The 12696-nt window shown below is 45.6% G+C and overlaps 1 protein-coding gene across 1 annotated transcript in view; it reads left to right on the forward strand.

Annotated features, from left to right (window-relative positions):
- LOC140207831 (uncharacterized) overlaps nt 1–12696 on the forward strand; it is a 139248-nt gene that overhangs the window by 76696 nt on the left and 49856 nt on the right. Inside the window, exon 5 of the mRNA XM_072276390.1 lies at nt 11037–12127. Within this exon, the coding sequence (XP_072132491.1) occupies nt 11037–12127 (1091 nt within the window). The remainder of the gene's footprint in view (nt 1–11036; nt 12128–12696) is intronic.

Genomic DNA, 12696 nt, shown 5'->3' on the forward strand with positions numbered 1-12696 from the left:
TCTATATATATATATGAATGACTAGGGCTTCTTATAATATCAAGCACTAAACCAAGATGAAAGAAATACATGAATTGCAGAGCTAAAGAGAAATACAGTGGTAGTTTTGACATTAACAAGACCATAGCCTATCAGTGCATTTCAGTGTATAACTGGTACAATAAAACATATAATACTTAATTTAATAATATGACAAAGTATTGCAAGTTTGCACTCACACATTATCAGAAAATATAATTAGCAAGCAAGTAAAGTAACATTGTTTGCTTAAAGCCGTAGGGTTGTAGCTGAGAAAAATTTACTATTGTATTAGCGAGTTCTATGTCAATGCATCGGATGACAGTATTGATGGCCCGCTGGCCAAATGTACGAATGAAGTCGAATATTGAAAGGACTGGATAGAGAGGTCGTGGAGGGCTATAGTATCTGGTTATCACAATGCCCTAAATACAACTTTAATATACAAATGATAGGCTTGCTCCCCGGCTTGAGATTCTGAATTGGAGAATGGCACTTTATTCACAAAATCCTCATAGCCCACAGTGACCGTGCACTGATCCCAGCAATGGAACCCGCCACTGCAGCCCCACAGTGCACTGTGTACAGATTGCAAAGCTACGAAAGAGTATGGGAATAGCCTCCCCTCCCCCAACTCCGCTCTTTCTGCGTCACCAGCAGACTGGGACATCTCACATCTCGCTGCCTCCGCCAGGCCATTAAACTGTGAAGAACTGTGGTCAGGGACTGATTTCTGGGGCACTCTAAACGCTACCTCCTTCCGGTCTGAAAACGACCCACTCATCCGACCACACACAACCGGCAGTTTATCGATCGCCAACGAAAAAGCCTAATCACCTACTCCTGAAGGTCAATACCATTGCTGACTCTGAGTTTACCACCGTCAGATGCCAGGAGGGACATAATAATCAGAAAGTTTCTAGTCGCAGCCGTGTAAATAAAATGTGATCTTAGTGGGTGTGTGGCGCATGCTCAGAATGCGAAGGAAACAGACAAACTGAGCCAAGTCACAGACTGAGGAAGGGGAGGAATGATCCATTTTGATACCGAGAGGGAAGCAGAGAGTTTGTTATTGTGCCTGATGCCGGAACTCTGGACAGTTAGAAGATAAAATCTTGTTCCTCCAAATTATTTTGAGCTGTGACAGTGCTTTATCAGAAGGCACCACGGACACTAAAATTATCTGAGTTGAAATGTTGTCCTTCACCCACTGACGTGCTTTGTAAACTTTTAACAGGTAGAAAAGTCAAAGGATTTGTGTATGCGAAACTCAAACACGTTAGTCTCGCTGTATCTGTCAGTTCACCAGCGCTTGAATACCGCCGATCCTTGAATGTGGAGACGGAGATGCTGGAGAAGACGGCGCCCCACTCGCTACAAGGAGAGCCCGGTCACGTGTCCATGTCCGTGATCTGATTGGATACATTGCCATGACGTTGATAGCAGTGTGATGTCATTCACTGGCTCTCATTTTGGAAGGGATTCAGTGGGACATCCCAGATACACCAGCAGCTTCGCCCTGGGAAGCGGCCGTTCACCTGCTCCGTGTGTGCGAAGAGACTCATTCAGTTAACCCACCTTGTGATGCTCCGGTGAGTTCACAATAAATAGAGACCACATTTCTGTCCGGAGTGAGTAAAGAGATTTACTCAATCATCCCAGCTGCTGCAACACCAGTAATTTCACATCAGGGAGGAAGGTCAAATCAGCTCCGTGTTAAATCACGGTGACTGACGGCAGCTGCAGGTTCATGAGGGATTGTTACTGGCAGATTCTGCAGTTCTTGCGCTGCTCATCGCACCCAGGACTGAACCCTGGTCACTAAGCACTGGAGGAGTCCGTTCTGCTGATGTTAGCCTTAAACTAGACTGGTGTTTAATATTGTGGATCTTTGAAAGATAAATCAGTTCTCTATCGTATCCCGTGTCTCAGGTACTTACTGTCTCTACCACACTCACAACGTACACTAGAGAGGCCACTCAGCCCGTCTGATCCCTGCCCATGTTTCTGTTCCATATCAGTATATGAACATCTATCCTTGCTGCTCCCCTCTCACCCTCCCTGTGATGACAGGTTGCAGCCAGTCATCACTGCGTGGGATAGGAGACTTCCCTTGAATTTCATAAAATTCATAGAAATCATAGAAATCTACAGCACATTACAGACAATTTGGCCCGAGGTTGTGGGTAACTTACTCTAGAAACTGCCGCGAATTACCCTACCGCATAGTCCTGCATTTTCCTAATCTCCATGTAGCTATCTAGGAGTCTCTTAAAAGACCCAATTTTATCCGCCTCCACCACCGTCGCTGGCAGTGCATTCCACACACACACCACTCTTTGTTTAAAAAAATACTTAGCTCTGACATCTCCTCTGTACCTCCTTCCAATCACCTTAACCCTATGCCTCCTCATGTTGGCCGTTTCAGCCCTGGGAAAAAGCCTCTGACTATCCACACGACCAATGCCTCTAATCATCCTATACGCCTGCATGAATGTCCTGCATGATTTTCTCCAGTCTGCATAAGACGACGAGCTCACTGTGGTTTTGACTTTCCCCAGGGCTCAGGACGAAGTTGGTTAAACTCCTTCTTCCCTGCTGTTTTCAATGTTTGGGTCATTTTCACTCATTTCAAAGGACTGTGCTTCAGACAGCTGGGTTGTTGCAATGCACCTCTAAAGTTTGGCAGCAGACCAGCGAGTGAATCTTTGAATGTGCAGAGTCAGAAACCAAAGGGTTGCCAGCCTGAGTCAGGGCTCTGGGGCTCAAGAGAGAGATGGGGTCTGGAGTTTACAAGGAGGAAGAGGAATGAGACCAGCATGATATGGCAACAAATGAAAGATCAGAAACATTTGGAAACTGCTTGATCGAAAAAAAGATGGTTATTTTTTGCAAATTACTGGTGGAAATCAACAGATCAGGCAGCAAATGTGGAGAGAATAAATAGACAACATTTAGGCCGAGCTCCTTCAGCATGCCTAGCCTGTATACTCCTCTGCTGAGCTGCTGCCTGAACTGCAGAGTTCCTCCAGCATTTTGTGTGTGTGCGTCTCTGTATTTCCAGCAACTGCAGAATCTCTTGTGTTTCATATCTGTATTTGTAAGAGGATTGTACTTTGGCATTAGATACACGTTGATATTGAGTAAATTGTTTATGGGAGCCAATTTCTGCGTTAAAACAGCTGCTGAATTTTCTATACACACAAAAAAAACTGAGATATGGACATGAAACCGGTGCTTGCAGAAACTGTTAATGGCACCGTGATTGCCCATAAAACCCTGCGTCTAAAGTTTCGCTGCCGCTGAAGCGCCGATCAAATGCTCAGGCGTCTGGATCGATGGCGTTCGATTGCACGCATGCGCACAGTATACAGAGGGCCCAGGCGGAGCGGTACAGGTAAGAGGAAATTTGCGGGCGGTTATTTGTCAACACCGACTTCGGGTAGTTGCTGTGACTCCGGACTCCGTGACCCGCAATCCCGGGACAGTCCTGCTCTCTTCCCTCTCTCTCAGCCCCACCATCCGTACACGGGCCCCGGGGAGCTTCCGGCTGATGAGGGAATGGGAACCGATGGGTCTCTCAGACAGAGCTGAGCTCCAGCTGTCTAAATGCAAGGATCGGGAACTCGGAGAAAGGGAACAAAATCTTTTACATCAGCTGTTGTGAAAATCACCTTTGTTCTGCCTCCAGTCACAAACAAGAGAAAATCTGCAGATGCTGGAAATCCGAGCAACACACACAAATTGCTGGAGGAACTCAGCATTAGTACTCTTTTCCATAGATGCTGCCTGGCCTGCTGAGTTCCTCCAGCATTTTGTGTCTGTTGCTTCTTCTACCTCCTCTTGTTCTGGACTTTTCTACCCGTGAGAATATGTTTTGCCCCACCCTCTCTGGGTACATAATGATATCAAACACCTTTGTCCAGGGCAACAAGTATCTTTCACATCACAAATGTGCCAGACTCCAATGAGACAGACTACTGCCCTTCCCTTCATATTCATTGGCATTGCCATCACTGAGTTCACCACCGTCAGTCACCTGGGGGAGGGTTCAGGGGAAATATTTATGTACAATACAGAAACTGGTGTTATCTGTCTGTATTGTGGTGATGCAAAAGTTGCTGGAGAATTTGCAAGTGGGAAGAAGTGGAGTGATAGTTGGAAATCTGACCTTTTTAAGCGTCATTTAGCAAGCAAATCACATATGGACAGTGTGGAACAGCTGTGGAGAGAAAATCCTTCATTACCCGCTACAGGCCTACTATACAGGTTGTGTGAGAGCGCAGATGAACTCGATCAAACCCAGAGGACATCACAGTTCTTTATTGACAGTGATTTGCTAGCTGTTAAAATGAATGGCTCTCTATTTAAAATTCACAGTGCACATGTTGTCACTGGGTAAAAGAATGTACAGTACAAGATTTATGTGCACACTGATCATGACAAATTAGAGGGGACATTGGTGGGAAGGTGGGGAGACCTCCAGCGTCCCTGATGCCCTCACTTACAAAATGTACATCCAGCTGCAGCTTGTAACTCTGCACTTTACAGAGTTGGAACTTGAAATGGATGAATTTTGGATCAGGTGGGAGTCGGAAGGGGTGATAGATATGACATGAAGAGAGGGGAGTTACACCCAAGTGCAGGATACAGTAAACTGGGTGAGAGTCAGGAAGGGGAATGAGGTTAAATAGCCATTGCAGAGTACTATTGTGTCCATCCCGCACAACAACAGGTGGACCACTTTAGAAACTGTTGGGGGGGGGATTACCTGGCAGAGGAAAGTCAAAGGGGTGAGAGGGGATTCGTTAGTGAGGGGAACACAACAAGAGGGGACTAATATCCCAGTGGTAAGGCTTGCTAGTGCTAGTGTGGGGAGAGGGTGATGTGGTTAAAATAAGTTGTAGGGGGAATGGGAGCCAGAATGACAGAACAGATAGTGGAGAGGGTGAAATGAATTGAATTGACTTTATTACATACATCCTTCATATACATGAGGAGTGGAAATCTTTACATTACGTCTCCGTCTAATGTGCAATGTGTAATTTATAATAAATAGTTTGTACATAGGACAGTCAATATAACATAGAAATGCAATTGTATCAGCATGAATTAATCAGTCTGATGGGCTGGTGGGAGATGATGTCCCGGAGCCTGTTGGTCCTTTTGCTGTGGTACTGTTTCCTGGATGGTAGCAGCAGGAACAGTTTGTGGTTGTGGTGACTCGGGTCCCCAATATCCTTCAGGCCCTTTTTACACACCTGTCTCTGTAAAGGTCCTGAACAGTGGGAAGTTCCCATCTACAAATGTGCTGGGCTGTCCGCACCACTCTCTGCAGGTTCCTGTGATTAAGGGAAGTACAGTTCCCATACCAGGCAGTGATGCAGCCAGTCGGGATGCTCTCAATTGTGTCCCTGTAGAATGTTCTTAGGATCTGGGGCCCCATCCCGAACTTCTTCAACCGTCTGAGGTGAAAGAGGTGCTGGTGTGCTTTTTTCACAACACAGCCGGTATGTACAGACCATGTGAGATCCTCGGTGATGTTTATGCTGAGGAACTTAAAGCTGTTCACCCTCTCAACCCCAGATCCATTGATGTCAATAGGGGTTAGCCTGTCTCCATTCCTCCTGTCGTCCACAATCAACTCCTTTGTTTTTGTGACAAAGAGGGAGAGTTTGTTTTCTTGACACCAGTCAGATGTTGTTTAGACCTCAGACAGAGTCAGCAATCAAATGGTTGAGCATGGTGCGATGAATGTGCTGAGCTGTGTATATCACAATGCAAGAAGCATCGTAGGAAAGCCAGATGAGCTCAGGATGGGGAATTATCATATTGTACCTTGGTTTTCAAGAGATATTTAGGCCCCGGGTAGTTTGTTACTCTAAATGCCTCAGACTGTTGGGTGCTACCAAGACTCATTAGTGACTACAATATCATAATTCCACCCCCTGAGCTCATCTGACTTTTTTTTTAATCGTCTTCTGTTGGTTTCTAAAAGCTTCCCAATAGTTTTTGCTCTTTTGTTTGCCCTTTCTTTTGCTTTTATGTTGGCTTTGGCTTCTCATTTCAGCCACGGTTTTGTCCTCCTGCCTTTCCAATGCTTCCACTTCTTTGGGATGTATCGATCACTCAGCTCCCGAATTGCTCACAGAAACCCCAGCCATTACTGCTCCATTGTCACTCCTACCTTTTCCCTTCCAAACAGGTTTGTCCAGCTTGTCTGTCATAAAAATATGGAGTAGTTCGGTACGGAAACAGGGTATTTGACCCATCTAGTCAATGGTAAAAAAAATTTAATCTGTCTAATGCAACTACCTGCACTGGGACCATCGCCTCCATACCCCACCATCCAGGTACCTATCAAACTTCTCTTAATTGTGAAATCGAGCTCATATTCACCACTTGTGCTGACATCTCATTCCACACTCTCACGACCATTTCAGTGAAGAGCTTTTCCACGTGTTCCCATTACATTTTCTCCTTCCCCACTTACCCATGACCTCTGGTTGTCATCCCTCCCAACCTCAGTGGAAAAAGCTGCTTGCATTTACCCGATCTATACCCTTATAATTTTGTATACTTCTAACAAATCTTCAAAGCAATATATAATTTCTTTGTTTATGTTTGGAGCCTTTTTTAGGTGTATAAGATGATGAGGGGCATTGATCGTGTGGATCGCCAGAGGTTTTCCCCTCGGGTTGAAATGGCTAACACGAGGGGCATAGTTTTAAAGTGATTGGAAATAGATACTGAGGGGATGTCAGGGTTAAGTTTTTTTACACAGAGAGTGGTGGGTGTGTGGAATGCACTGCCAGCAGTGGTGGTCGAGGCAGATACAATAGGGTCTTTTAACAGTCTCTTAGATTGGTACACAGAGCTCAGTAAAATAGAGGTCTATGTGCTAGGGAAATTCCAGGCAGTTTCCAGTGTAAGTTTCATGGTTGGCACAACATTGTGGGCTGAATGGCCTGGAATATGCTGTAGATTTCTATGCTCTATGTTGAAGAGCGAAATGACTTTGGCTATCCTACAATCCTCTGATAACTCCCCTGTCACTAAGGATGATTTAGTTATATCTGCTAGGGCCCCAACGATTTCTGCACTGCCTCCCGTGGGGTCCAAGGGAGCACCTTGTCATGCCCTGGAGATTTATCCACCCTAATCTGCCTCAGGATGGCAATCATCTCCTCTTCTTTAATCCGTACAGGGTCCACGATTTTAATGCCGCTTTTCCACAATCCCATAAATGAGATGAAAAATATATTTGAGATAGAACCATAGAACCATAGAAACTACAGCACAGAAACAGGCCCTTTGGCCCTTCTTGGCTGCGCCGAACCATTTTCTGCCTAGTCCCACTGACCTGCACACGGACCATATCCCTCCATACACCTCCCATCCATGTATCTATCCAATTTATTCTTAAATGTTAAAAAAGAACCCGCATTTACCACCTCGTCTGGCAGCTCATTCCATACTCAGATCTCCCCCATCTGCTTTGGTTCCACACATGGTTTGCCATTCCGGTCTTCCAGAGGACCAATTTTGTGCATTGCAGTCCTTTTGCTCTTAATCTATCTCCAGAATCCCTGAGGATTATCCTTCATCTTTTCTGCAAGGGGAATCTCATGCCTTTTAGCCATCCTGATTTATTTCTTATGTGTTCTCTTGCATTTCTTATACTCCATAAAAACCTACCTGCCTATCCCTGTTCTGCAACTCCATTTTGTGCTTCACCAGGGTCTCAATATCTCTTGAAAACCAAGGTTCCCTACAGTTTCTATCTTTACCTTTTATTCTGACAGGCACACACCCGCCTTGTACTTCAAAATTTCGGTTTGAAGGCCTCCCATTTACCAAGCGCACCTTTGCCATAAAGCAGCCTGTCCCAATCCACAGTTGCCAGATCCTAGTGTCATAATTCCAGGTGTTGATCCATGTCCTGAACACATCCGCCTTTCCTACGCTGCTCCCTGTATTGAAATGTACAGGGCTCAGCATATTCACTGCACCATGCTCAATGTTTTTAATTCCTGACTTTGCCTAAGGACTGAACAACATCTGTCTCCACAACACCTCTACTATCTGTTCTGTTATTCAGGCTCCCATTCTCCCTGCAACTTTAGTTTAACCCTCCCCTACCCCCTCCTCCCACCATGCAGCTCCATCACCCCTTTGGCTTTCATCTCGCAGATCAATAAAAAGGAGGTGCATACCAGGTACAGGCAGATAGGAACAAATGGGGTACTTATGAAGTACAGGAAATTCAGGTGAACACTTATGAAAGAAATAAAAGAAGGCATGAGGTTGCCCCAGCAGACAAGGTGAAGGAGAATCCTCATGGATTCTGCAGATATGTTAAGTGCGAAAAGATGGCAAGGGGAAAAACTAATTCTGTGGAAGGTCAGAATGGTAATCGATATGAGGAGACAAAATAGATGGGGGAGATATTTTCTGCATCCGTATTTACTCAGGAGATGGTCACAGAGTCTATAGAAGTGTGGCAAAGCAGCATCAACTTCATGGACCCTGTACAGATTACAGAGGTGGAGGTGTTTGCTGTCTTAAGGCAAATTAGCGTGGAAAACCCCCCCGGGCCTGACAAGTTGTTCCGTGGGACTCTGCGGCAGACAAGTGCAGAAATTGTCGGGGCCCATGCACAGATATTTAAATCATCCTTCGTGACAGGTGATGGACAGGTGACTGATTGCAGGACAGCCAATGTTGCTCCGCTGTTCAAGAAAGGCTCTAAAAATAAACTAGGAATTTATATATATTGGTGAGCCTGACATTAGTAGTGGGAAAGTTATTGGAATGTGTGTGCAGGAGACAGATATACAAGTATTTGGATTGATGTGGACTGATTAAGGATAGGCAGCAGATCATGTCTATCCAATCTTATAGAGTCTCTCGAGGAAGTTATCAGGAAAGTGGATGAAGGCAAGGCAGTGGATGTTGTCTACATGGACTTTAGCAAAAGCACTTGACAAATTCTCATATGGGAGTTTGGTCAAGAAGATTCAGTCACTCAACATTCAAGATGAGATAGTAAATTGGATGAGACACTGTCTTTGGGAGAAGCCAGAGTGTGGTAGCAGATGGTTGCCTCTCTGACCACATCCTGTGACTAGCGGTGTGCCACAGGGATCAGTGCTGGATCTGTTACTGTTTGTCATCTATATCAGTAATCTGGATGATAGTGTGGTTAACTGGATCAGCAAATTTGTGGATGACACCAAGACTGGGGGTGTAGTGGACAGTGAGGAAGACTATCATGGCTTGCAGTGCGACCTGGAGCAGATGGAAAAATGGGTGAAGAAATGCAAAATGGAATTTAATGGAGACAAGTGCGAGGTGTTGCATTTTGGTCGGACCTGGGTCTTACACAGTGAATGGTCGGTTACTGAGGAGTGCTGCAGAAGAAAGGGATCTGGGAATACATGTCCATAATTCACTGAAAGTGGTGTCACAGTTAAATAGGGATGGAAAGCAAGATTTTGGCATATTGGCCTTCATGAACCAAAGTACTGAGTACAGGAGATGTATGTTATGTTCACGCTGCACGAGACATTGGTGAGGCCTAATTTGGAGTATTGTGTGCAGTTTTGGTCACCAACCTACAGGAAAGATGTAAAAGGGGTTGAAAGAGTTCAGAGAAAATTCACAAGGATGTTGCTAGGTCTGGAGGACTTGGGTTATAAGGAAAGATTGAACAGGTCAGGACTTTATTTCTTGGAACGTAGAAGATTGAGTGGAGATTTGATGGAGGTATACGACAATTATGAGGGTTATAGATACGGTAAATGCAAGCTGGCTTTTACCACTGAGATGGTGGGTCTACAACTAGAGGCCATGGGTTAAGGGTGAAAGGTAAAACGTTAAGGGGAACATGAGGGGAAACTTCTGCACACAGACCGTCATCCGGGTGTGGAATGAGCAGCCAGCACAAGTGGTGAATGCGAGCTCAATTTCAACATTTAAGAGGTTTATATACGTACCTGGATGGTAGTAGTATGGGATTGGGCAGTTTAAATAGTTCAGCACAAACTAGATGGCCCAAAGGGCTTGTTTCTGTGTTGTAATTTTCTATGACTGTGAAAAGAACCTGAAATAATACAAAAATTCACTCTAAGTCCTTTTAACAGCTGTGTGGACCAACCATTCATCTCAGCAGGAATTTTTTATATGGTGTTAAAACTGTGGCACCTTAAGTTAATAATACAAGAAAATCCCAGTTGCACGTCAAGAAAGACTATTTGTGTGAGAGTGTTTCAGTTACTGTGGGGCCAGGTACCCATGCGGCTCAGCAGGAACAGGGAGTAATACCAATGGAGAGAGTCAAACTGAGCCAAGGAACAGACTGGAGACGGCAGAAATGCCCCATTCTGATAGAGACAGGAAGAGCATCAGGGAATTGATGGTCATTCCAGATACCAGCACTGTGCCCAGTCAGAAGATGATTTCTCTGTCCAACTTGGGTTGAACCTCACTGTAACAGTGTGATACCAGAACAAACCTTGGCAACTCAAGTAATCTCATCTGAAATGTTGTCCTTCACCCATTGATGGATTTTGTAAATCTTTTTACAGGTTAAAACGAGAAGTAATTTGTCTCCAGGAATCTCAAACACCAGTTTTGCTGTCTCTGTCTAGACATTTAAGAAGTGGAGCAAGGGATTCAATCAACCATCCTTCCTGCTCAGACAGTGGGGAGGGATTCACTTGATCATCTGACAGACTGGCACAGTCGTCATTCTACACAGGAGAAAGGCCGTTCACCTGCTCAAACAGTGGGAATCGATTCACTCGGTCATCTCAATTGAAAGTACATCAGCAAGTTCACACTGGGCAAGGCCTTTCACCTGTTCTGTGTGTGAGAAAGGATTCAGTCAGTCGTCTCACCTGTGGACACACCAGTCAGTTCACACCGGGTAGATGCTGGTCATCTGCTGAATTTCTGGGAAAGGATTGACTCAGTCATTTGACCTAATGGCTCACCAGCGAGTTTACACCGGGGAGTGGACGTTCACCTGCTCAGACTGTGGGAAGAGATTCACTCGGTCATCCCACCTACAGAGTCATCAGCGAGTTCACACTGGGGAGAAGCCGTTCACCTGCTCAGTCTGTGGGAAGAGATTCACTCAGTCTTCCACCCTACTGGTACATCAGCGAGTTCACACTGGGGAGAAGCCGTTCACCTGCTCAGTCTGTGGGAAGAGATTCACTCGGTCATCCCACCTACAGAGTCATCAGCGAGTTCACACTGGGGAGAAGCCGTTCACCTGCTCAGTCTGTGGGAAGAGATTCACTCAGTCATCCACCCTACTGTTACATCAGCGAGTTCACACTGGGGAGAAGCCGTTCACCTGCTTAGTCTGTCAGAAGAGATTCAGTCGGTCGTCCCACCTACAGTGTCATCAGCGAGTTCACACTGGAGAGAAGCCGTTCACCTGCTCAGAATGTGGGAAGAGATTCTCTGAGTCATCCCACCTACGGAGTCATCAGCGAGTTCACACTGGGGAGAAGCCGTTCACCTGCACAGAATGTGGGAAGAGATTCACTCAGTTATCCAACCTACAGAGTCATCAGCGAGTTCACACTGGGGAGAAGCCATTCACCTGCTCAGTCTGTAGGAAGGGATTCACTCGGTCATGCGACCTACAGAGTCATCAACGAGTTCACACTGGGGAGAAGCCGTTTCCCTGCTCTGTATGTGGGAATAGATTCACTCGGTCATCCGACCTACAGATTCATCAGCGAGTTCACACTGGGGAGAAGCCGTTCACCTGCTCAGTCTGTGGGAAGGGATTCACTCAGTCATCCAACCTACAGAGTCATCAGCGAGTTCACACTGGAGAGAAGCCGTTCACCTGCTCGGTCTGTGATAAGGGATTCACTCACTCTTCTGCCCTAATGATACATCAGCGAGTTCACACTGGGGAGAAGCCGTTCACCTGCTCGGAATGTGGGAAGAGATTCACTCGATCATCCACCCTACAGAGACATCAGCGAGTTCACACTGGGGAGAAGCCATTCACCTGCAAAGAATGTGGGAAGGGATTCACTCAGTCATCCCAACTACTGGCACATCAGTCAGTTCACAATGGGCAGTGACCGTTGTTATGAATCCCTAGGTTTCATTTGCTGTGGGCTGTCATTTTAAGAGGGAGAGAGATTAAGGTGAATCAGTCTGACTCGCATCTCGTTTACATCACTCACAGCTTGTTTAGTTTTAACCGAGGACACAGACACTCAGAGTCAGACAGAGATGAAGGAGGAAAAATGGAAGGTTCAAAACAAGGGAACTACTGGCCAAGGGTCACTGTTTAGAACTTTCCTATGCCCACAAGGTTGGGTTAATTATCGATTCAGCATACATTGAATGTGTGGTTGTCACCTCGTTTGATCTATAGGAGTGGATCGGATTTGGGGTATCCTGTGAAGACCACTTATGTGTTAACCCTTGCCTGGGTGTGGTGTGGTAATTCACTTGAAGATGATACCCCTTGTGACAAGTCACTTTCGGTGATAATTCGTATGTGGATTTGGAACAACGATGGATAAGTTCTACAGCAACTGTTCTCTTACCACCGTGGAAACTGTGGAATTTGACATAATTGCCTTCTCTCAACATTTACCCTGGATTACAAATATCTCTCTCTCATCACCTATTCTATGA

This window comes from Mobula birostris, chromosome 13, assembly GCF_030028105.1.
Source record: "Mobula birostris isolate sMobBir1 chromosome 13, sMobBir1.hap1, whole genome shotgun sequence".
Lineage (NCBI taxonomy): Eukaryota > Metazoa > Chordata > Chondrichthyes > Myliobatiformes > Myliobatidae > Mobula > Mobula birostris.